The 25,279-nt window shown below is 32.9% G+C and overlaps 5 protein-coding genes and 1 non-coding gene across 6 annotated transcripts; 4 read left to right on the top strand and 2 right to left on the bottom strand.

The window, feature by feature from the left end:
* Positions 1 to 1,955: 1,955 nt before the first annotated feature.
* LOC123227333 (protein JINGUBANG-like) lies at positions 1,956 to 3,852 on the bottom strand. Its single transcript, XM_044652095.1, has one exon. It carries the CDS (start codon positions 3,748 to 3,750, stop codon positions 2,392 to 2,394), a length of 1,359 nt encoding a protein of 452 aa, XP_044508030.1. The 5' UTR covers positions 3,751 to 3,852; the 3' UTR covers positions 1,956 to 2,391.
* A 5,874-nt stretch (positions 3,853 to 9,726) lies between these two features.
* LOC123227627 (proteasome assembly chaperone 2) lies at positions 9,727 to 13,332 on the top strand. Its single transcript, XM_044652695.1, has 7 exons — positions 9,727 to 9,879; positions 9,980 to 10,145; positions 10,223 to 10,281; positions 10,814 to 10,932; positions 11,336 to 11,573; positions 12,091 to 12,214; positions 13,024 to 13,332. Exons 1-7 carry the CDS (start codon positions 9,820 to 9,822, stop codon positions 13,101 to 13,103), a joined length of 846 nt encoding a protein of 281 aa, XP_044508630.1. The 5' UTR covers positions 9,727 to 9,819; the 3' UTR covers positions 13,104 to 13,332.
* A 451-nt stretch (positions 13,333 to 13,783) lies between these two features.
* On the top strand, positions 13,784 to 16,896 carry LOC123227629. The gene is made up of 5 exons (XM_044652697.1): positions 13,784 to 14,417; positions 14,818 to 14,929; positions 15,023 to 15,085; positions 15,286 to 15,505; positions 16,508 to 16,896. Exons 3-5 carry the CDS (start codon positions 15,028 to 15,030, stop codon positions 16,737 to 16,739), a joined length of 510 nt encoding a protein of 169 aa, XP_044508632.1. The 5' UTR covers positions 13,784 to 14,417; positions 14,818 to 14,929; positions 15,023 to 15,027; the 3' UTR covers positions 16,740 to 16,896.
* Positions 16,897 to 17,507: 611 nt separating this feature from the next.
* Positions 17,508 to 19,187, top strand: LOC123227628 (cold-regulated 413 plasma membrane protein 1-like). The gene is made up of 4 exons (XM_044652696.1): positions 17,508 to 17,848; positions 18,299 to 18,406; positions 18,497 to 18,567; positions 18,723 to 19,187. Exons 1-4 carry the CDS (start codon positions 17,664 to 17,666, stop codon positions 18,974 to 18,976), a joined length of 618 nt encoding a protein of 205 aa, XP_044508631.1. The 5' UTR covers positions 17,508 to 17,663; the 3' UTR covers positions 18,977 to 19,187.
* Positions 19,188 to 19,471: 284 nt separating this feature from the next.
* On the bottom strand, positions 19,472 to 24,069 carry LOC123227626 (probable CoA ligase CCL6). The gene is made up of 19 exons (XM_044652694.1): positions 23,784 to 24,069; positions 23,327 to 23,390; positions 23,062 to 23,151; positions 22,919 to 22,975; positions 22,722 to 22,770; positions 22,538 to 22,614; positions 22,400 to 22,439; positions 22,213 to 22,307; positions 21,951 to 22,115; positions 21,698 to 21,808; positions 21,508 to 21,595; positions 21,345 to 21,411; positions 21,200 to 21,275; positions 21,008 to 21,125; positions 20,681 to 20,926; positions 20,385 to 20,524; positions 20,088 to 20,273; positions 19,879 to 19,998; positions 19,472 to 19,768 (listed from the first exon to the last, which is right to left on the bottom strand). Exons 1-19 carry the CDS (start codon positions 23,936 to 23,938, stop codon positions 19,721 to 19,723), a joined length of 1,992 nt encoding a protein of 663 aa, XP_044508629.1. The 5' UTR covers positions 23,939 to 24,069; the 3' UTR covers positions 19,472 to 19,720.
* Positions 23,487 to 23,560, top strand: TRNAI-AAU. Its single transcript has one exon. It is a non-coding gene; the product is annotated as a tRNA-Ile (tRNA).
* Positions 24,070 to 25,279: the final 1,210 nt, after the last annotated feature.

The following is a 25,279-nucleotide window of genomic DNA, read 5'->3' as shown; positions in this document are numbered from 1 at the left end:
ATATATATAATATTATATTAATATATTTTTTTCCAGTATTAATAATTATATATTATAATAAATAATATTATATTATATATAATATTATTATTTTTATATATTTTATTATAATAAATAATATATTATATTATTAATATATATATATTAATATTATATATAATATTATATATTATATATATAATATATAATATATAATTGCCAAAGGTTGGCGGCATCGCCAACCCTTGGCGACGCCAAGGGTTGGCGACCCCGCCAACCTTTGGCAGTATTAATATATATTAATATATATATATATATATATATATATATATATATATATATATATATATATATATTATAATATAAAATATATATATATATATATATTATAATATAAAATATTATATATATAAATATAATATTATATATAATAAAATAATATATTATATATTATAATATAAAATATTATATTATATATTATAATATAAAATATTATATTATATATATTATTAATATATATAATTATATATTATAATATTATATATATATTATATTATATTAATTATATAATATTATAATATAATTATAATTATATTATATATTAATATATAAGATATTATATTTAATATTTGTAATTATATAATATAATATATTATATTATATAAATTATATATTATATAATTATATTATATAATTGTAAATATTAAATATAATATATTATATATTAATATATAATATAATTATAATTATATTATAATATTATATAATTAATAAAATATAATATATATAATATTATAATAAATAATAAATATTATATAATATAATATTATAATAAATAATATATTACATTATTAACATATATATATTATAATATAGTAAATATTATATTATAATTAAAATATAATTATATAATATAATATAATTATAATATATTATAATATAATATAATTATATTATATTATAATATAATATAATGGGTTGGTGCCTGGTGACGCCAACCTTTTGCCTGTAAAAAAGTATTATGGGTTGGCGTTTCCGCCAACCCCCAAAAATTATAAAACGCCAAAAATTATATTATATTATAATTAAAATATAATTATATAAGATATTATATCAATTTTTTTTTCTTTTTCCAGTTAAATACTGTTACATGATCATCTTACATGATCATTTCTTCGATGGTCATTTTTTATCTTGTAGGTTGCTCTTTTTTTTTTCTTTTTTTTTTTAAATCCTTATTTTGAAGAATTCTTAATTTGAAGAATTTGGTTGTTTCCTTCCTGTTTTTGTTTTTGAAGATGAGGGAGAAGAGAGAGTGATTTCTTTATAACTTTGGAAGAAGAGGAAGAAGAAAAAAAAAAATTGCAGAGAAGAGGAGAGAGAATTTATGCATGAAAGATTGAAGAGGGGTATTTTGGGGAAGGTGAGTACTGTTGTGGTATATTTGTGAAAGCTTTAGGATAGGTGACAATTTTGTATACACGGAATAAAAAAGTGCTAAAAATTTCAATTTCCCGTGGGAAATAGTCATTTGGCCTCCAAACAATTAAGTAGTTATGAGTTCTCAAGTGAGGATCCCAACCAATTGTACTGACAGCGGATGCCTTGATAGAACATCATTCTCCTAGTAACAGCAAGACATTTGTGGCGAACTGGACTGTTGACACTAGTATAAAATAATTCATATTACTCAAATAAAATTACTCTTTTTTCTTCCTTTACAAATCCATTGTAAAAGATTTTGGCCCAACTATTAGTTTTTCCTAACAAAAGTTGGGAACGTTGGGTGTGATATACTCATAATAAAAAATAATATTATATATATTTATATATATATTTTAAATATATAAATGATGTATTATATAATCATATAAAAAAATATTATTTATATATTTAAATTATATAATAAAAATATATATATTTATTATAAAAAACCTTATTTAAAATTTTGTGATGATTATAGGAATTCAATCAAATAGAGCTAATCAATAATAATGAAGATAATATTTGGCTACCATACATATGATAAAATAACTCTCAAAACCAAAGTTTATTAATATATACTTTTAAAATAATTACACATCTTCAAGTGCTTCATTGTTATAATAATTAAAATAATAATAATTAAGATGAAAAAAAATATAAAATCATCTCATAATTACAATTTACAAATTACAGTTGATGACGTGGCATGCTTCTATTCTATTAGCTGATGGATTCTGCGGTGCCGTCCACAACAGTGCTTTGCCTTCAAGCCCAAGTTTTCATCAGATGCTCCATAGACCGCTGATCTCACTGTTCCGATTGCCTGCGTGGGACTCTCCACGTGGCAACCTAAGTAACCCCGCGTGCTCCTCACGTTCTATTCACCTCGCGTCACCTTTCAGTTGTTTTAAATTAGAAAGAATCGTTTTATTGGGTCGGCGAAGCGAAGCCCTGTAATTCAGGAGGCTGTTCTGAGACGCGCCACACTTTAACTGACTTGTCCAAGCTGCCACTGTAAACTATCCACCGTTGATCTTGCTTGTTCTCAGAATCATGATCTTCTTTGACGGCCAAACATTTGACCGGCCCAGTGTGACCCGAAAAGACAGCTAAGCAAGAGTGGGCCCCGCCGTCTTGCCTTTTCCATACGCAAATGTTCTTATCAGCCGAGCCACTGAACACTAGATTGCCCACCGAGGCTAGGCAGAGGACGGCCAGTTTGTGGCCCCGGAGGGCCCCACCATGAGAAAATTGCTTTCCACGTTCCCAGAAATTCACCAACCCATCCGAGGATCCACAATACAGCACGGCCGATTCCTGATTAACCGCCAGGGCCGTCACTGCATACTCTTGTTTTAACAAATCCTGGACCAGAAAATGCTTAGTCCCTTTCCCTTGAAGCTCTAGTCTCCATTCTTTGACTGTTCCGTCAGCGGATCCCGTGAAGACGAAGCAATCGAAGCTTGCAACGACGGCGTTAATGGCGTCGTCGTGGGCTTGGATTGATTCCAAACATTTAAAGTCTGAAATTCGCCAAACTTTTAGGGTTTTATCCCAGGAGCCTGAGTATAGCAGTCCTTGTTCTTCGTTTAAGCTCAAACACGAAACGGCATCGTAGTGTTTGATTCTAAGAACGTTTCTGTGCCGTCGAACTTCAACGTAGTTCCTCGGGTTGAATGAGCTTTTGACAAATTCAGTAAAAGTTGGTAAACTGCTCACCCTTTTGTAAACGCTCGGGTTTTTGTTTGAAATCATCCACACTCGGATTTTCCCGTCTTGATGACCGGTAAAAATCTTGTCGCCGGCGATTACAATGGCCTTAACCAAACCACTGTTCGATTTAAATCCTGAAAACTCCTGCAGTTTCTTCCAAACTCTTATGTTCTTGCTATCCGAACCTGTGTATAAGAAATCTCCATAAGCCGCTAACGAATATATATGACCTTCTTCGCGTACAATGGAGCCAATCAGGCCATTACGGTTCAAGTTCTCCTTAAAGGAAGGCGAAATCCAGGGAGACTCGTGGTAAGGAGAAGCCGTGTGATTCCAGGGAGACATTAGATAAGGAGAAGCTTCGCCACTCGTTGTTGTAGGCGTACTGGTATAATTCGTATAGCAGCTGGAAGTCGCGGCGGAAGTACAGCTTTTACGATAATTCAAGGCGTCGTCGTCGAACTTGTTACTGTTGAATATCGCAATGGAATCTGAGTTCAAAAGAGAGCCTAACTTTGGTCTGTGGAGATTGCTCCGCTCCACAACCACGGCTCCACATCGCTCGTTTCTCATAGCTTCAAATTTATTTAAGAAAACGAAACAGAAAAAACCAAAACTTTCCGGCGAGGAAATGGGAGAGATTTCGACGGAAGATTGAAGGGAGGAGAGAAGTTGTTTGTTGACAGGAAGTTAAAAGATTGATGGAGCGGAAAGGAGTTTGTATAAATAGACAAGAAGGAACAGAAGCGGGTGAGAGAGGTATTGGGTACTGCCACGTGGAAACATTATAATCTTTAAGATTTTTAATTTATAATTTAATTTAGCTCATATTATTGCACGTGACAATATTTGTTAAGGCTAGATGTTTGACTCTTGGAATTTGTCAAAGCTCAAAAGCACCACGATGCCGCGTGGGTTTCTTCTTCATTTTTCTTACCACCTTCAAACTTAATGGCTGATGAAATAGTATACTAATTGTATACCTTTAATTTATAGATTATTTCTAAGATATAAATTATATTAAACATTTTTACCCTTAAAACAAGTTTCAATTCATTACTAAATAGTCATTAATTATGATAATCACGTCCAATAATAATTTATATTTAATAATCTTTTTAAGTTATTTATTTTTTTATCATCAAAATTATTATTATATTTAATAAAAATAGATAATTATAAATAATTATTGTATTTAGTAAGACACTAATAAAAATGATAGTGAATGGTCATGAAAAATGATTGTCAAAAAAAGAAAATAAATTTTTAAGTTGTTTGTACAATATTTTGAACTTTGAGGGGGGGGGGGGGGGGTGATTGTTAACTCTAAAATATGAAACCCTAAAAACCCTATATGATAAGGGTGAAAAAGTAAATTTTTAAATTTTAGAAAAAAAATTTTAGTTTTCAAAACTAAAGTAGAAAATGAAGATAAATTATTTTTCTTAAAAAAAAAAAACTTAAAATAACAATTTTATTCATAATAGTAACAACAAAATTTAACAAATGAATAAGTGTTTGAGTTTTAAAAAATTAACAGATAAAAATTTGAGAAAAAAGTAAATCTTGGGTGGGAATAAGTCCTTTGGCCATTTATTTAAATTTCCTTATGTATAATTATTATAATATATTTTTTATATTATTTATTATAATAATTAAAAATATTATATTTTTGTCCTAAAAATAAATAAATAAAGACATTTAGTAATATCTAAAGTGAATATTATAATCCTATCATCCTTTATATTATTCACACATCAACATTAAAAATAAAAAATTATCTAAATTTTTTATTATTTAATAAATCAAATAAAAAGATATTAATAGAAAATTAACCTTTGAACATTCTTAATCAATCGACATCTTAAAGAAAAAATAGATGAGCGTGATAATTGATGAGATGTAACTCAGCAATAACATAATATTATTTATGGAATTCAAGTTCAATTTGCTAAACATGTAAGATTATTTTTGTATGGAATTTTATTGCTTGTTCTTCACTTATTATATACAATAAAATTATAAACACAAACAATAATATATCATTATATAAGTAAATATTATTTTATCTTTAATTTAAAATTATCTAATTATATGTCCACATATAATAATTTATATATAAAATTATTCATATATAATTACTCTATTTTATATACATATATATATAATTAAAATTATTGAATAATGTGTATTAAATGCCATTTAAATAAATTAAGAAATATGCTTCATCATATGAACATGTAAATGTACATAATTGTTACACGTTCAAACCCTAAGTATCAGGGAGATGGGACATATAAATAGGCCAAAGGACTTTTTCCCACCAAAGTTTAGTTGGGTTTCCAAAGTTATACCTGTGAGATTTGAAAAATTAAAAGTTTTATCTATAACGTAATTGTCATTAAAATTTTTTGTTAGAGATAAATGTAAAATCATTATTTTATTAATAATATTAAAAAAATATAAAATTCATTATATTTTTCTCCTATGTTTTAAAAACTAACAATTTCACCTCACCTAAAGTTTTCTAACTTTGAAAAGTCATATTTTCTCCTTCAATTTTTTTTTAACCCCTTCGACCATCATCTTCAATACTGACGACCTCCCCTCTTCACCCTAAACAATTGGTTAGTGCACGAGAAGTAACCTGAAATAGATCTCTTCATCTCGTTGTCATCTCTTCGTCTCTGATGAAGAGATTCATTATAGGTTACTTCTTGTGCGTCGGTCAACAATTTGAGATGGAAAGGAAAAGTTGTCCAAGTCGGAGATGGTGACAGGGGGAGGGGAGAAAAAACTCTAAGATTTGGAGAAGAAATGTTATTTTTCAAAGTTATAAAACTATAGGTAAAGATAAATTTTAGTTTTTAAAATTTAGGAGGAAAAAATCTAATAAATTTAATATTTTTTTACCATTAATAAAATGACAATTTTACCTCTACTTCTAATAGAAAATTTTAATTTCAGTTGGTCAATGAATAAAACTATAAAATTTTTAAACTCTATAGATGTAATTTTTGAAACACAATTAAACTTAAGTGGGAAATAGTCCTTTGCCAATATAAATATTTATGATAATAGAGAAATGTATTAGCAATTTCGGTTCACAATAACTCGACTGTTTGTAATATTGTATAGCCACACACATGTAACATATGACAAAGGTAAATTCGCCATACAATTTTTTGAGCTTGCATGCATGTGCTTTACGACATCGACTTTCTCAAAAATAAAGACAGAAAAACTTAGGTCGCGAAAGGACTACACCTGGCTACACACATGCATTTGGCCGCAAAATCGGATGTACCTAACCTTTGTATGGAAGCAAAGAATTTTGGTACTCAATCAATGACACCTCACCGGACAGATGTTCCAAGATAATTGAACTCAAATAAGAGATTTTCAATAAAAAATTTTTTTATCTCACATTAATAATACTATATAATATAATAAATAATATTGTTAAATTAAAGGGCGGAGAGTGGGGTTAAAAGAGGGTCACCTAACCCTCCCTTTAAAGTTGTTTCCCTTTTTTACATGTAAAATCTTAAAGTACCCTTATTTTTATTTTGATCATAACCGCCCTACATTTCATTCTTGTTAATCCCTGGCTAAACCTCAACTAATTAAGGATATAATGTAAGTAAGGTAGGTCACTTTATATTGAACAATTAAGAAGAATTAAGGTCAATTCCAATATAATTATAATATTATGCTTAGAAGTTGATTTTAGTCTAGACACAGTTTAGGTTTGAGCTTATTTTTTAAAACATGCAACATATTATTATTAGAAAGAAATTGACTCATACTATAATTATTAGTATCTTACGATATACGATATAATATAAGTAAAAAATAATATATATTATGAGGTGTATCAAATTCATACAATATAGTAAACGTATTATACAATATGATATATATTATCAATACAAATATATATATTTTTTAAAGAAAATAATGATATAATAAGGGTTATATAAGAAATCTAAAATTTTTAAGGGTATTTGTGATATTTTCTAAAATGATGATGTGTTAATTAAAATTTTTTTATGATTTTTATTTTAGAAAAGATGTATTATACGATATGATATTCAATATATAATATAAAAAATTAGATTTTTGATATAAAATATGATATATGATATGACTACTATAATGACAATTTTTTTCTAAATTCAGATGAGTTTATTATGTTTAGTATATGAATGGAATCTATTTCTAGTTTTGAATTAGTTTTCATAGAAGAAAAGCATAGTATAAGATGTTACAATTTTCTATATTATAAAATTGATGTATCATTTCGCATAATGGTCTATTCATTGAATTGGTTGCATTAAGGAACGCTTTCTCACTTTTTTGCCTTCAGGTGGGCAAGCCAAATCAGTCACATTTTTGTTTCGCAATTTTTTTATCCCAAACGCGGCCCAATCGTCAACCATTCTTGAACGGCAGCCGCCTACGTCGGCTCCTCTTCATTGGTTTGGATATACAATGACTTTCCTTCTGTCAATTGATTATTAAATTTCACTACTCAATTAAGAACATTAGCAGGAAAGAAAGGTGGATTCCGCGTCAAGGTGTAATTATATTTTATGCCACCACCAATTCAATTTTCCCAAAACGACACTTGGCACCATCTGAAGCAGTGTCGTTTAGCGTATGGCAGTGAAATTTCCACTACTTCTACCAAACTACTTGGCTTTTCGATGAGTGTAAAGGCCAATTTTTTCATATTTAGATTAACATACACATACATACATACATACATACATACATACAGACACACACACACACACACACACATATTATTATCAGCTGAATATTTTAGTAAATTTGTGGGTTTGATGACACTTTTAATCTTTTTTAAATTACATAGTTATCTTCTGCTAACGCCATGCATGGTTACGTATGCATGAAGATTATCTGTTCATGGGGATGACATGTGGCAGGTTCTTGGTTCATTAACATGAAGATAATGTAAATGTGGCGTATACAGTTTCACTGAATATTAGGGTATATACAGACACTCGTGGATCTAGAGTAGCCAATGAACATGGCGGCCAATATTTAATCAAGGAGTTTGCGGCCATTGTTCGTTCTGTAGTCTGTACACTTTGCTTTTTTCTGTTGAGACGTACTATTTTTGGAAGACATGGAAACCATCTAACAGGTGACAGCCACTGTTAACACTTTCAAGAGGGGCTTTTATGTTCCCCATTAATGAAGAAACCCATGCAATTTTCTGCCTTATGTAAGCATAATTAATTAATTTTAGGACCCATCAAATGGCAGCTGTGTGGATAACCGAGCTCATGTCATCATCATGTATTTGACTTGCTAGTACAAAGAGTTTTGCTTTCTATCCTGTCAACTTCTAAGCTTCCAGTCCTCCCATCCAACTATGGATGGATGCCTTGGCACAGCAGGTCTCTTTTTACTTGGGCTTTTTATTTCCTTGTGAGAAATCTGTGGATCTAGAGTAGCCAATGAACATGGCGGACAATGTTTAATCAAGGTGTTTGCGGCCATTGTTCGTTCTGTCGTCTGTACACTTGGCTTTCTTCTGTTCAGACGTATTATTTTTGGAAGACATGGAGCTACCTAACAGGTGACAGCTACTGTTGACACCGTCCAGAGAGGCTTCTATGTTCCCCTTTAATGAAGAAACCCATGCAATTATCTGCCTTATGTAAGCATAATTAACTAATTTTAGGACCCATCAAGTGGCAGCTGTGTGGATAACCGAGCTCATGTCATAATTTGACTTGCTAATACAAGGAGTTTTGCTTTCTATCCTGTCAACTAGTAAGCTTCCAGTTATCCCATCCAACTATGGGCGGATGCCTTGGCGCAGCAAATCTCTTTTTACTTGGGCTTTTATTACCCTATTGAGAAACATGTTTTGTATTGAGTATTCTCTTTGGACAAATCTGCATGCTCATTGTTTTCAATGCGTTGGCTATCCTTCTTATAAGAAAAGATGAGCTTAAGTTGTTTTTAATATCTCTTTTTCGAGGTCTCTTTGTCTCTTGTTTATATTAGTTTTACTTAAAAAAAAAAAAACTACTAAGCTTTCATTCTCCCTCTATATAGATATGACTCTACTCCATAAGGATAACATATTTTCTCAAGCAATTGAAAGATTCTTTCAGTATTTTTGGTAGAGTCAAAGCCTACTTCATCTATTTATTATGAAGACTCTATCATAAGCTGAATTCTAAATTTATTCACAAACAATGTATAATTTGACTAACTCTTCACCTTTTATTCCTTAACTTTAAGTGTCTAAGGACATAATTTGTGAGAATATATCTTTAAAGTCCCTATTTTATTTCAATTAATAAAAAAATATTAACATATACAAAATTAGTTTTATATTTTATTAGATTATGTGAAAAAATATCTATCCTTTTTTAGAAATCTTAAAAAGCGTATAAGTTGGGCCAATTTTTATATTACGGTGTATATAGCAATAGTGTAAATGCTTTTATTTCCATCTTTACCCTTTACAGACCAGGCCAAATTCGGTCCATTATAGTTTCCCTCATGGCCCATTACTACTTTCCTCTTCTCCAAGTCGAGAATCAGTTAGCTATAACAAAACCGTAGCTACTGATAGTCTCATCGCTTCTCTTAGCAATGGAGTTCGTTCTCGAAGAAGGCAAACAACTCAACGAAGACTGCTCAAATCTAATTCTGGTGCGTACAATTTATCATCTTTCTCATTTTATACAGCTTTACCAATCTTGTTTAATCAACTTTTATGAATTTAATTTAATTTTTGAAATCCGAATCACAGCCTGCGTTATCGATCGGAAATGTAGGCCAGCTAGCTGTTGACCTTATCGTATCGTCAACTGGAGCCGAAACAGTCGGATATTTGGACGATCCTTTCGTGCTTCCGTGTGTCGGCAACGACGCTTATCGGCCGAGTCCACGAGGCGATCTTGCTCTGCCTCTTCAAGGTGTGATTAACTTTCTAGTTTCAATGTTTGTGAATGTTGAGCTGAGTGGCTCATAACTCTGTGTTTTGTGTTTGTAGCTTATGAGTCATCGTCTAGTGGACTGACTCTTGTGCAGCAAAGATCTCCCGTTGTTAAGGTATTTGCATATTGTAAGGTTAATCACAAAAAATCTTCTGATTTTGATGTGTAATGAATAGCGTTGGATTTATTTCAGCTGGAAGTAGTGAGGACTAATCAGTTATATGAATTCTATCTGAGTGTCTTGAGTTGTGATTATTAAGAGAGTGTGGTGCTAACTCGTAGTTGGATGAAACAAATGGCACAGTAATATTGAAGATACTGTGATATGGTGTCTTAGGATTTTTAGTAAATAGAGCTTTTCATTGAGTGGTTTAAAAAAGTTATGCTTGTTAGTGTAATCGCATACTTTGGTTATTTATATGTGGCTAAGAGGAGTTCACTTGGTGAAGATTATGGATGTCGATGTAATTTGTCCTCATAATCTTTTTCTTTTCCATTGAAAAGAGAAAGAAAATGGTGACCAACCATATTCTCTTGGTGGCTATCCTAGATGAGGGCCTGAGTACAGTGTCACTTTGTGTTTCTGAATAAAATTTTACTTTTTCCTCAAAGTATACAGTCTTATTTTTATGATCATATATATACAGGGGATGATGATTGAATATGCTAAGAACTTGGCAGACTTTGCTGTTGCTAGTGGAAAAAAACATGTTGTTGTGCTTTCTGGCTTAGACTTTGGGAGGTTGCAAAGAATTGATATGTCAAGGTATATATATTTTGTAGAAGTTTTTTTTTTTTTTGGGTCTGTTGTTAGGAAACTAAGCATTTCAAGGCACCAAGTCAACCAATTATTGATATTTGAAACTGCTTATTGTAGGGTTTTTTTTTTCACTCGATTTTTTACTAGATGACATATGAATACAGCTTTTTTGGTCTTTCATCCTAGCTTCAAGAGCCAGTTTGCTGGTGTACATTTCATGGTTGAAAACAAACAAACAGTTCTTTCAAGACTAATAAAAAGACTTTTATATAAAAGTTTCTTGTGTGGGAGCTCTTTAGCAACCTGATGACATTTTGCTTGTAGTTTTTGGATTTTAATTAAGATGAATAATCATTTTGCTATCATTTAAGTATTATTTCTTATCAAAAACATTTTGTCGTCATGTTAGTGGTCTGCAGATATATTACTTATCTAGCAGCAATGCTGATGGGACAGATGACTACTGTGAACAACTTGGATGGAAAAGACTGCAGGAATACAACCCACACCAGAGATGTTGGGAATATCTTAGCAGTTTAGCTGTAGGAGACACTGTCCAGGACAGTAGTTTGCCAGTTGAAGATGAATTGGAAGAAGAAGACTACTATCCAAGTTTGCCATTTGCTGCACTATTTTCATGTTTCAAGGTGCAATTTCAAATCATGATGAACCTGTTATTCATGCTAGTGGTTCCTACCAACTGCTGATTGGTTAATTTGTATTCTTTATTTCTTTTTTACATTTTCAGTTTTGCCTTTCCGTCTTTATCATTAAGGTTGCTCCTGGGATATGCACAACTTCACTTTCTTCTTACCATATACCACTACTGATATAATATTTGTGACACTTCTCTGTGTGGGAAATTGTATGTTGACCATTTTAATACGTCACCCAACTGCAACACTTTTTTTCCTCCTTTGGGATAAGTTAAAAATAAAATTAAAACAAATACGGAAGAGTGCCACACTTGTGCATGCTAGTATACTGGATAAGCCTCAGCGCTATTTCAAAAGGAACAAAAAAGTTACAAAAACAGTTGAACATCCGTTTAAACACTAAGAGCTTGTCACATTGGCTTTGCAACAATGCAGGACAAGAATAGAAAAGTTGTTTTTACTCTAAAAGCAAATTTTACTAACAAGAATTTTTGGGTTTTTGAATCAGGCCCGTGGTTTGAAGGTTACATGCTTGTTGTATTATTGTTCAGAAGGGGACAATATGTCTGATGCTTTCCACCTGGCTGAGGCAGCTAGCAAACTCTTGAAGTTGAATCCTGACAATTTTCATGGTGAGTTTACTTTTGAGTTGCACAGTAACCTATTTCTTATCCCTATACCTCACCAATTCTTCTCTTTCCCTGTAATAATAATAAACATCTGAGGTAGGTGAAATACAGCGCATTCACCACCACTTATAGCAAATTCATTCATGGAATTGAACCTGCCATTTTTGTTGTAATTTTCATCATCATTATGAGGTTTTCCATACATGCATCAGTTTAAGACCTGCAGTATATTTTTTCTTGTGGGGGTTTTTAATGCTAATAAATTATTGAAGTATATAAGCTTATCATTTATAATTGGTAATCACCTGTCTTAATTTTCTATGGCTAAAGTCAACCACATTTCAGATGATTCTGTTGATAGGAACATCCTGAATGGCATAGTTTGAATGAAAACTGAGTTCTTTTGAAGTTTCAGTTGTTTGCTTCACAATATTCTCTTGCATTATAGGAATCAGATGCCCCTCTTTGGCCTAATCCCATGCAACAAATTCTTGTTTTTCCTTTTTCTACTAATATTTCTGAATAAATTTCTGGATATCAAAGTTAAATATAATTTTTTGCAGCACAAACTCCACAATTTTTTGTGGTACATACATTGGTTAATTCATATTGTTATCATGATGCAGTATTTTGACATCTTTTTATTTTCCTAACATAATGTCTTGATCATCATAATATATTCAATGCATACAGAAGTTGTGAGTTTCTTAAACATGATAATACCTTTTCTATGAACCTGCCGATTTTGTCAAGATGGTAGATGGCTTATGAGATGAAGGAACCATATTTAATGCACTAGTGGTTATTTTCAGGTGATAATGGTGAGAAATGGATGATCCCATTTTCGTGGATGACTGTCTATGGACCACCTCCAGATATGTCCATCTTTTAGGTGGGACACAGTTGATAGTCCAAATGAAGTGTAATGTTTAACATAGACATAGTCCTGGCTTTGGTGAGTGTTCTCCTGGTTTGTACTCTGAAAACGTTTAGTGTAATTTGGTAGAGAGAAAGGACTTAAATTTTATTGGAGAAGAATAGATCAAGTTGATTTATTTTAGTTAGTTGTATATTCGTAAAACAATTTTCTTTTGGGTTGAAAATCGAATTTAACTTTCAGACTTCATTTGTCTATCATTGAAGTAGCCACATCTTGGAATACATTTGCTCTGCTTGCTCGTATTGCACCGGATTAGTTTTTTGGGATTGTATTGAATTTAGTGCGGACCTGTACTTATTATGATGCCCCATCAATAGGGTGTAGTCAAGACAAGCCAAAATGTTGATTGATGGATAGAATCTAGGTAAATAACACTGTTCTTATCGGGCACAGCAAGGGTAGAGATGGCAACGGGATGTGGAGGGGGTGCATACTTTAATCTCCATTTTTTTAGGAAAAACTTTTTTCGTTCTTACTTGGTTCTTGATGCGAAGATAATGGAGAATCGTTGTCCCTTCTCAATGGAAAAATGTCTCTCTCCTCCCTTTTTTCATTATTAGGTGAAAAATTCTTTTGTTTATTCTTATTAGAAAAAATAATTGTACATTTATTAGGTGTTAAAGACATATAATGGGATAGCTGCTAATGTATTACTTGTACTATTTATTTTTATTCGCCTTATTAATTCTCTCTCCTCTTAATCTTTCTGTAAGTTTTGGGAAACCATCTCACCAATGTCAACAATTCAACGTTCATCGTGTTCTTAAGTAATGTCTTCTTCATTAAAAATAAACTTTAAAATAAACAAATTAAGTAGTAAAAATGTGATTAGCAATTGCCTGATTTTTTACCGGAATAATTTTGAGTTTGTCGAGTAAGAAATTTGAATGGGATCAACTCAGGAAAAACACCACTTATATATTCGAACAAATTCCAACTTATTTGCTAAATTCTCTATACCTTCTCAATTATTTCCCTATATTAAAAGTTCGGAAGCTGGCGAAAATCCCCAGTTGATTGCACTGTCTTCACGTGTGAACAGTCAAAGCTTTATTTCTGTGTGTTTAGATCGAAATCCAAAATGATGGGAAAGAAGAGTGGTTACTTGGCAATGAGGAATGAACAAGTTACGAGGGATTTGGTCAGCTCCGATGTGCAAGAGTTTGTTGTGGCTGCTAATAAGCTGGCTATTCATGCAATCAAGCTTGGTGGATTACTGGGATTTGTAACCTCTGTTCTTGAATGGATTGCCTCTCTTGCTGCAATGTATGCTCTCTTAACCTGTTTCTTGCAAATCGTATGATATCCCTATGGTTGAATTTGAGCCCAGTTTATTCGAGTTTGAAAATAAGTTCGACTCAAGCAAACTCGAGCTTGAGTTTGGAGATGTTTCAAGTAGCAAATTTGTGAGTTTAAAAAGATTTAATATAAACAAAGTAAAATAACGTCTTTTTAACTAATATATATCAATACATGTCATTTTCATAATTATTTACTAGATTATAGTTTTGAGTTGAGTTCAAAGCTTGGCTCAACTTTGAGACATGCTCAAGTTTGGCTTGGCTTAGCTTGCTATAAATCTTATTGTTTCCTTGTAATATTTTCATTATTACTTGTGTTCACCTGAGAACTTTCACGATTCAAGTTACCTGTACACTGGCTGCAGTTACTTGTTGGTCTTGGATCAAACGAAATGGAAAACTAACATTCCTACTGGATTACTCGTCCCTGATATCTATCTTCTTTAGTTTTCCTTCTCTAATTTTCAACATATTAAGGTGAATTTTCTTTCCACATGTAGCAACTGTTTCCTGTGAATTTTCAACATAATATCCAGTTCTTTGGTGCTAATAAATTATGTTGCTATGCAGGGGAGATGTTTGGATCACTGGCATTCTCTCTCCTAAGCCCTCTCTTCCTAGAATATATTCCAGGTAAAACACTGGTTTTACTCACAATTTTACTTGATCGTTTTTGAACTTTCTTGTATGATGTGAATAGATACTTGACTTTAGAATTCACCATCTGGGAATTTTGCCTCACATCATAACTGGATTGAGTCTAAAAGTTGTTTGATCTCTAAAGTATCTCGTGCTTAAGAATATATTGGCTCATTGTTTGTCTGTAACTGCAGCTTGGCTGGAAATGCCTGGGGCTTTGCTGCTTCAGATAGTGGGAGCTCCCAGTTTATTTGCAAGCACCTTAAGGGGCAGGTTGGCGTCGCCATGTGTCTTGTCATTGCTTGCTATTTGCTGCAAGAGCGCATCCAAGCATGTGGTGGATTCAGAAATTCCTTCACAAAAGCCAATGGCATATCAAACTCGGTTGGCATTATCATTCTATTGGTATATCCGGTATGGGCATTGATAACTGATTTTATACAGGCAATCTCCCAACTTCCTTTTACCCTGTTTGAAGTCTGCAAATGTCAAAGCTTCTTCATATTAGTAGAGTACTTTTAGAGAACAGGCACCTGATATATAAAGAGCTTCTTTCACCAATTTTGTCATAACACTATTTATTTAGAAAAAAATATAAGATACCCTAAATTATGTCTACATGAGCTCTAGTCCACTTTAAGATTGAAAAGTTAAAATATCATTTTCACAACATGCTTAGAGATGAGATCTTGATCATTTATGTCTCGTTCACTTGTACAGAAAGGTAGAGAGTTTTTGAAGTTTTATTTACACTTTAAAAACTAATAAGTATTGTGATACAGTCAAACTCTTCTTTAATCAAATTCATGTCAAATAAGTAACTAATTATGTAAACTATATGCAAGGACTAATCATGTCATGTACCTGTGGATCAACTCAAGCGGAAACATATCATTTTCACGTAATATCATATCCCTTCACTCAAAAATAGGAGAAATAACAAATCTTCGTAACTTTTCAATTCACTAAAACACTTTTCATCTTTATCTTTTTTAGATATAAAATAATTATTTATAGTATTTTTTTTTCTATTTTAAAGGAAAAACGTGATTTGTAACTTTCGTTTTAAATGATTAGATTAAATATATTAGAATCTAAATATATATCTAATGTAGTTTATAAATATATGTAGATGTAAAAAGGGTTTCTGATAACATTTATATTTGTCGTGTTTGATCTTGGTCAGAATATTTAATAAGGTAACATTGGACATAAACTTTCAAATAATAAGCCGAACCACTTTAAAATCGACTTTGTATTTCTTTATTAATTACACAGAGTTACAACCCTATTCGATTCACAATTATTTACTTGTGCAAGATAGCACCATTAATCTTACCTACACCGCATGGGTACAAAGTTGACGTCAACACTTGGAATGGCAGGTAATTTGATGTTTATTATTTGAAATATCAGTTTTATGCTGCAAATGGTCATGGTGAAAAGGAGGCGCATTCTGGTTAGTGTGCGAAAAGGAGTGCAAATAAGACCGATTGAAGAAGACATTGAGGTGTGTGAACATGGAACTACAGGACTCCAAGGTTTTGAGATTAACTTGAAGGCTAAAGAGGGAGCTGATGAGAAGGTTGAGAGTTTGGGCAAAAGAGTTCTCTTTCTGGGTCATTCTTCATTTACTATGGGAGCATAGGCTCATTCTTAAGTGAAGGCTAATTGCGTTTGCTTCACTGATGATTACTGAGAAAGTTCCAACCATACGGGCAGAATGCTGTTTTTAGGGATTTTCTCATTAATTTTTTGCTTTGAGACAGTTTTATTATAAGTAAATTACCTTACTTCGAAAGAGATATTCATTGATAATACCAATGTTTTCAGAACTAGATCAAACTGGATCTGGTGGATGAAGTAGTCTAATCTAATTAACGATTGGATCATTTGAATTATATATTTTCAACTTTGATTTTAGATTTACGTTCAATAATGATTTTTTTAAAGTTATTTTTTTCGTATTAACCAGAGTAAATATAATTTTTTATTTGATTCAATTATTTAAACCATCAAATTTAAATCGGTTTAATCTAGTCTAATTCTAAAAATAATTTTTAAATAAATTAAAATCATTTTTACTGGTAAATGACAATTCAACTGATTAGATGGGTGAATCTGATCCTATTTATAAAACCATTAATCATATATTGCTATCCATGGTCTTGTCAAGCTGGCCTTATCGTGCTTTTATAGTAATAATAAATGTCCCTTTCCCTTGGAGCTCTTCTAGTAAACTTATGAACGTGTCCTTCAGGAAATATCACAGCAACCAAATCATTTGCCGACAAGATAATCGGTCCCTTTCAAAAGTCTCAATAGCAACCGGCTAAACTGTTACTCCAGATTTTAGAAGTTCGGTAACAATGGACAACTGTCGGCAATAATTAGTTCAGCTTCCCGCGTCCAAGTGGCAGGAAGAAATTCGGAATGCACCAAACTACCAATCAGATTACAATGACTTCACAAACGAACAGTCAAAGCTTGCGTCTCTATAGTAAACTTATCAGTCTTGAAGCTTCTTGAGTTGTGTGTTTGTATCAAAATCCAGAAGAAAAGAGGGGAAAAAATGGTGGGAAAGCAGAGTGGTTACTTGTCAATGAGAAGTAAACAAGTTACGAGGGATTTGATCAGCTCTGATGTGCAAGAGCTTGTTGTGGCTGCAAAAAAACTGGCTATTCATGCCGTCGAGCTTGGTGGATTGATGGGATTTGGAACCTCTGTTCTTGAATGGATTGCTTCTGTTGCTGCAATGTATGTTCATCAATCTGTCTCTTTTTTCTGACCAGTAAAATTCAAGGAGAAAGTGAATTTTTCATTAGTTACTGGATTGGTGTTCTGAAAAAGGAAGGAGGATGGTGGGGGGGGAGGGCGCGGGGGTGTGGTGTTTGCATTGTTGCTTGTTAGGCGGCAGTTCTTTTTCAGATGAGATATAATGAGTGATCATAGAGATCGCAATTCATTGATTGTCCTTCTGGGTTGTTTGTTTAGCCTGCCAGAGAGATTAGTTCTTTTTGCCTTCTTGAGATTTGATTTTTGTATATACAAGTCTTTCCACAAAACCTTTCTTTCCCATGTCCCCCTTCTGATTGTTTACCTCTCATGAAGTAGCTATGAACTCTGGTTATAACTGGGTTTTGAGTAATATATGTTTTCTTATAATGTCTTTATGATTAATATAAACTAATTTTCCGCTTGCTGCAGTTACTTGTTGGTCCTAGACCGAACACATTGGAGAACTAACATTCTCACAGGATTGCTGATCCCTTATATCTTCTTTAGTCTTCCTTCGCTAATTTTCAACATAGTCAGGTGATTTTCCCTTCAATATGTAGCAACTATTTCCTATGACTTGAATCTCCACTTCTTTGATGTTTGTTAGCAAATTGCATTACTATGCAGAGGAGAGATTGGAAGATGGATCGCTTTCATTGCTGTTGTGTTGCGCCTTTTCTTCCCCAGACATTTTCCTGGTAAAATCTGGCTTTTGCCACTGTTGTAGTTGATTCTCTTTGAACTTTTATGATGTAAACATATGCTTAACTTTGATCTCTTATGCATCTTATCTCATGCTTAAGAGATCATAACCCCAATATATTTGGCTCATTGTTAATGTATGTTACTGCAGATTGGCTGGAAATGCCTGGTGCTTTGATTCTTCTGATAGTGGTGGCTCCCAGTTTATTTGCAAGCACCTTAAGGGGCAGCTGGATTGGTGTGGCGATATGCCTTGTCATTGCGTGTTATTTGCTGCAAGAACACATCCGGGCATCTGGTGGATTCAGAAATTCCTTCACAAAAGCCAATGGCATATCAAACTCAGTTGGCATTATCATTCTATTGATCTATCCAGCATGGGCATTGATAGCAGACTTTATTTAGGCAATCTCCCAATTGCCTCTCAATTGTTTGAAGTCTGCAAATGTCATGAATTGCCTACTTTGTACCATTAATTTGTTATGACATAAATTCATTATCATTACTGTGTTATGTAAAAATGTGGAAGGAAGCTTGCTTTGAAACCAAGCTTTCATTCATTCATGTATTATGAGTTCTGGAGAAATAATGTGCAATACTTCTGGCTTTGTGTTTGTGTTGTTGGTTTCCTGGTAGGACTTTTCCCTTTTACAACTACAGGGAGATTCAAAATCCTTTGATTTGATAAATGCAAGATTTAACCTGCCCTTTCTAAGCAAGCTTCTGGGAATTGGCATGCATCGGCTGTCTGGGATCTTTGAACGCCTGGTGAAAGTAACTACCAGAAACTCAATTTCTAGTTGGGTCTATCCTCGACGAACATTATATCAATGAAAGTAACTCATAGATAGGCATTTGCAAGCTTTTTTAAGCTTGGAGGGAAGAAAATGACACCAAAAATATCACAGGAAACATGTTTGAAGTTTTTAATTTTGAATAGAGTTTACATAATTTCTCATATGAGGAAGTTTCAAATAGTCTTATTTATCTACAAACAGTAACAAGGATCAGGATGCCAAGTCACTTCAGTTGTCGCGATTTCTATTTCACTAAGGTACACAAACAAGATTTAATGGGAACCAGAAGCAGGAAACTTTTAGATATCTGTATAGCTGAACATCAGATTTTTGAAGCTTCTGAAATAGCTTATCATACCTTTGGTCCCTTTGCTTCACTGTACAATTCATCAATCTGGTTCTGCAGATGATATTGGCATAAGACAAGTCAAAGTCGATGAGACATGGTTGAACTTCACTAATATTTTACTAAGAAAATCAATATGACGCCAGAAAGAGAACAAATCAAACCTGGTAGTGTTTGAGCAATTGAGGCCTCTTCAGTTTAAATGTTGGAGTAACAAGGTCCCTCTCTATGTCAAAGGGAGTTGGTTCCAAGTGAACAGCTTTTAACATCTCGAAACCTCGAAGCTGCAAAGTTGTCATTCAGGTCAGATGAGAACCAGGATAACTGATCACAAAACCAGGAAGAAGGAGCCTCAAGAAAAAATTTCGCATACCTTGTGTTTCTGACCAGTGCTATTTAGCTCATCTAAAATGTATTTCCTTGCTTTTGTGTTTTTACACAATGATTTAAAATCAACAGACTCGTAAAGGTGGTTTGTTGCCCAGTCTTCTAGTGCCTTTCGGTCAGGGACCACGACAGCTACAAGAAATGACTCAAAACTGTTCCCGTAGACCCATATCTGTGCATTGGTTTGAAATTATTGATAAACATTTGTTAGGCATACAGAAAAGATTTATTTTATGTTAATTCTAAAGATAAAATGTTCAGCCAAGGTGATGCAGAAACATACCGATGCAATAAGAGGGCATTGCAAGTATATGTTTTCAATGCTCTCCACAGCAACATATTCACCTTGAGACAGCTTAAATATATTCTTCTTTCTGTCAATTATTTTCATTGCTCCATTTGGTTGCCATTCTCCAATGTCACCTGCAAATCTCTCAAAATTATGTCCATATAGATGTAAGCCTTTCAAGGAAGTATTAAAGATTCAGTTTCTTTTTTTTTTTAATGTGCTGATAGTGGCTTCTTGAGTCTTGATGAAAAGTTCAAGTTTGAGCATCAAGCAAGGCAAAGCCATTTTACCTGTATGGAACCAGCCATCAACAACAACTTCTTCAGTTATATCTGGCCGCTTGTAATAACCTGAGAACAAGGTATTTCCCCTTAGGCAAATCTCTCCCCTTGGCAAATTAGAAAGTGCATCATATCCCATCTCTGGCACTGACTCAAGCCTCGCTTCGATGGTTGTGAAAGGAACCCCAACAGTTCCCATCATAGGAAACACATTGGCCATGGATGTAAAACATCCACCACAACTTTCAGTAAGACCTAGATATTTAGAACGACACTTGTAAGTATAAAAGATGAAATTCTTTACTTTCCTTTAGAAGAATAATCATTCTCTCATACCGTATCCTTGTGTTATAGGAGTTCCACTAGTGACCCTCAGAAACTCCTCGACATGCCTAGGCAAAGGTGCTGCACCAGAAAACATCGCTTGTAGCCTTCCCCCTAAGGCTTGCCTTATCTGGCAAAAATAAATATTTGCTTAGAATATAAAGAGAATATGCAAATGAAGCTGATAAAGGGTAGATGACTAACCTTACTGAAGACTAAATTGTCCAACCTAGGTGCTGCTTTGTCTTGTGGCAGACCCTTCTCTAAATAGCTCAACTTGCTGCAGAAGCATCTCATTAGTTTGCACTAAAAAAGAAAAAGTGACGAAGGGTTTTATTGGACAACTTACTAGTTATATGCAAATTCGTACACTTTCTTTGACAATAGACCCCCAGATGAAATTTTATTAGATATTCCTTCAAGCATAAGTTAAGGGCCAATGTTTATAAATCAGCAGAAAAATAGGTGCTTGTAATTATAAAATAATTTATTCATTTCTGTGCATATTATACCAGTATATATGCGATCATAAACTCTTGGAACCGCACAAAACATAGTTGGTTTCAGCTCCTGAATGTCATCCATCAAATATCGGACATCCTACAAGCATACTCAGGACAAGCCATATTAGACAAAGCTCTGAACTAGAAATTTGAATAGAAAACTGAGGAAATCATAGCAGGAAATGAAGTTTTATCTTACGCCTTGCCAAAATCCTATGCAGCAACCTTTGTAGATACAATAGTTCTCCATTGTTTGATCATATATATGGGCCAAAGGCAGGAATGAGAAGTATATGTCCTCTTCTGAACGCTGTGGTGGAGAAAATCATAAATCAAGAAGTAGGCAATCATCACATTATGCATGGTTTAAGAAACTGTGCAAAAAACCTTAACTCAATGGGAGAAATCATAATCATTTAGCTTAGAAACAAAATTAGTGCTTGGTTTCTCACCCCTTTGTCTGTAATCTCAAACAATTGGTCAATGCTCAATACTTCTGTCATGATCACCTCATTACTAAGAACAACACCTTTTGGTTCTCCTGTCGTTCCACTGGTGTACATTATTGTGCATATGTCAGTCTTCTTTTTCGGAGGAAGTTCACAGTCCAAGCTTCCCTGTAGAAAGGTTGATAAATGGATTACTGTCTTGCAAAATTGGAATGGATCAACAATCAAACACCAAGTTAGGAGAACAGCAGGTTGAACATCTTACTGATTGTAGAAATTCCTCCCAAGAAAAGCAAGATACGCCAAGTTCTTCAGCTTCCTTCTTCTGTGTGCTAGAAATTTTTGCAAAGCTTACGATAGCTGAAGGAATAACATCAATAGTTTAGCTACTACTATACATAACATAACCTTTTAAGTTTCAAGTCCTTCAAATAGCTAGCTTCGTGACCTACTTTTTAAATTTGAAGAACACCTTGGAAGGCAAGATAGAATCTGCATAAAGAGTTACAAAATTATGTTAATGAACAGAAATTCAGAGAAGCCTATTTAATATCTAAAAGCATTGGCATATAAATAAATGACGTGCTTACAGCAGGGATTTTGTTCTCTTGAACAAAAGCTATTGAAACTTCAGCATGGTTGATGATGAACTCTACTGCATTAGCACCTGAAATGGAAACCATGTCAGGTTTCTCCATGGCAGGACACGTAAATTATCAACTGTGTATTACATTTTACAAGCCTATGATTCACTGATAATGATAGAAAACATACCAAGTGTATCATATAGCGGTACAAATGTTATAGCTTGGCTCGCACAAGCCTGCAGAAAAACCAAAACAAATATATCAACACTTATGATTTCGAAGCTTCATCAGGCCTTCGATGAAGGAAACACAAATTTTTGCTATATTAATGTGGAAATGATTGCTGAACACTACAAAATTTTTGCAATATGAAATTAAGTATACCTCCATTGCTATAATCCATTCCGGGCAATTGGACCCATATATTCCACACCGTTGTCCCTGGAAACTCAAGATACATTCAATATATTAAAGATATTTTGTTTCATATAAACTACTTGTTCATTTCCGGAAAACTTAGGACTCACAGGATTGACATCACGGCTCCTGATGGCAGAACCAAAACGCATGGCAGCTTCATAAGCCTCTTGATAAGTAAGCCATATGTAAGGTCCACCCTGAATATTCAAAACGGTTTTTTTCATTTAAGTTTCTTATATAAAAATTGAGTTCATTAGCTTTAATGGCTTGTGTGATTGTTACACTACTCTCTGAATAGAGGCTACATGCAAAACAGAACTTCAACTTCAAATTTTTAAATATAAATTCATTCAAAGAAGAAAAACCTCGTACCTTGTCACCAGTGAGCTTGCGACGACCAAGCATTGGGCTATTCGGAATCCTTTTAGCAGTGTCACTGCAAGCAAAGACACGGGTGTAGCCTCCCTCAGCACGGAATGAATTATATTATTAAGATAAAATAAAATTCATATTAACGGGGGCATAACCAACTGGCCTATTAGCTCAGCTGGTTAGAGCGTCGTGCTAATAACGCGAAGGTCGCAGGTTCGAGACCTGCATGGGCCACAATGCTTTGCTTTTTCTCTGTATTGTTCATCTGTTTTCTTTTTTTCTCTTTTGTTTAAGCTTCTAGAGATCCCAAATGGACATACTGTTCTCTGGTTTTTGTTGGTTTCTAGGATTAAAAACAGTTTATATCTACTTCTGCAGAAAGCATTTTCAGATGTAACCATTAACAAGAAAGTTACTTCCAGAAAAATGAAAGAAGTTACTACAGAGGCACGAATACCTAAAAAACTGCCAAGGAGACTCCAGCGCGGCCGGACACTCTAGCAGACCATCTTTTGCATAAATACACCTATAAACCGGCCCGGCCGACGGCTTGTGGGCCGTCGCTGGCCTTGCTTCTTCAACTTTCACGGTATAAGGCCCCGACATTGTCATATCCAAAAGCAATGAATGAGCTTCAAGGAATTACACAATTACTTGATATAGTTGAAACTAGTTTATTATAGTAGCAAACAAGCTTAGGTTTTTGTTGAATTTAACACGAATTGAGAAGGTGGGAGTGGAAGAGTTCGTTGAGCTGCTGCAATAAATTTAAAGCAAAATGTAAGCAAGATCTGTGATGCGTTATTTTGGCAAAAGACTATGTGCCACCCAAGGTTTGCTTACATAACAGTCTTTATCATTTAAGTTTCAAAAATTCATATTCTCAACCGCAAAACATTTCACCAGTGAAATTTATCAAGTAAAAGAACAGAAAAGTTATTTTCATATACTTTTTTTTTAATTTTTTCTCTTTAATTTTTTATATTTTCTCTTTCCTCTTTATTTTTTATATTTTTTTCTCCTTGTTTTTTTCTATTTCCTTTCAAAATTTGGAAGTGAATTATAATTTTTTAAAATATTGAAACTGCTAAAGAAATTTTTTAGGGAGTCTTTGGCAATTGAAAATTTTTTTGGGGTATTCTTAAAATTTCATTATATTCTTCGTTAGCTTCAAAAATTTGTTAGAGTTTTTATATTTTTTAGAAATATAAGTAATATATTTTTAAATTAATAAAATTATGTTAATAATTTGATATTAATATTAAATAGTAATAGTAATTTCATAATTACAATAAAAGAAATAAACAATCATTTTCATAAAAACCAAACAAAATTATTAACGGAAGTGGATGATAAAGGAAAATTTGATTTTTTTTTTGAAGTTAAAGGGTTTGGTTTGTTTCATCAAACATTGGGTGGGAAATAGTTATTTGACCTATTATCTTTCTGGGGGGAGGGGACATCTTTATGACGGGTGTCTTGGGAGGTCTGGCCGTGAAACTTTTGCCTCCTATTAATGGCGGTAGATGACTGGTTGGTGAATGTGGTTCAGCCCTCCAATTTCAAGAGGTGTCTCAACCAACAATGACTTTTGGTTCATGGTTAGTTCCTTTATACAACAACTGAATTCCAACATATATATATATATATAGAGGACCAAAAAGACTTATTCCCACGCAAGATTCGTCCTATCTTAAATTAGTGTTAAGTAAATATTAAAAATTTAAACTCTCTTTTATAGGTTGTTAAATTAGTTATATGGATAAAATCATTATTTAATTATTAATATATTGAAAATAATAAAATATTTTTTATTTTTCTTTTGGTTTATCAAACTAATAATTTATTTGATGTAGAGTTTTAAAAATTATTATAATAAATCCAATTATATATAAATAAAATAAGAGTAATGTTTTGTATATAATTTTTATACATAATTTTGTATACAAATAA

The sequence above is a fragment of the Mangifera indica genome, chromosome 10, assembly GCF_011075055.1.
Source record: "Mangifera indica cultivar Alphonso chromosome 10, CATAS_Mindica_2.1, whole genome shotgun sequence".
Lineage (NCBI taxonomy): Eukaryota > Viridiplantae > Streptophyta > Magnoliopsida > Sapindales > Anacardiaceae > Mangifera > Mangifera indica.
The sequence above is the reverse complement of the archived record's forward strand: the minus strand, read 5'-3'. Positions and strand labels throughout refer to the sequence as shown.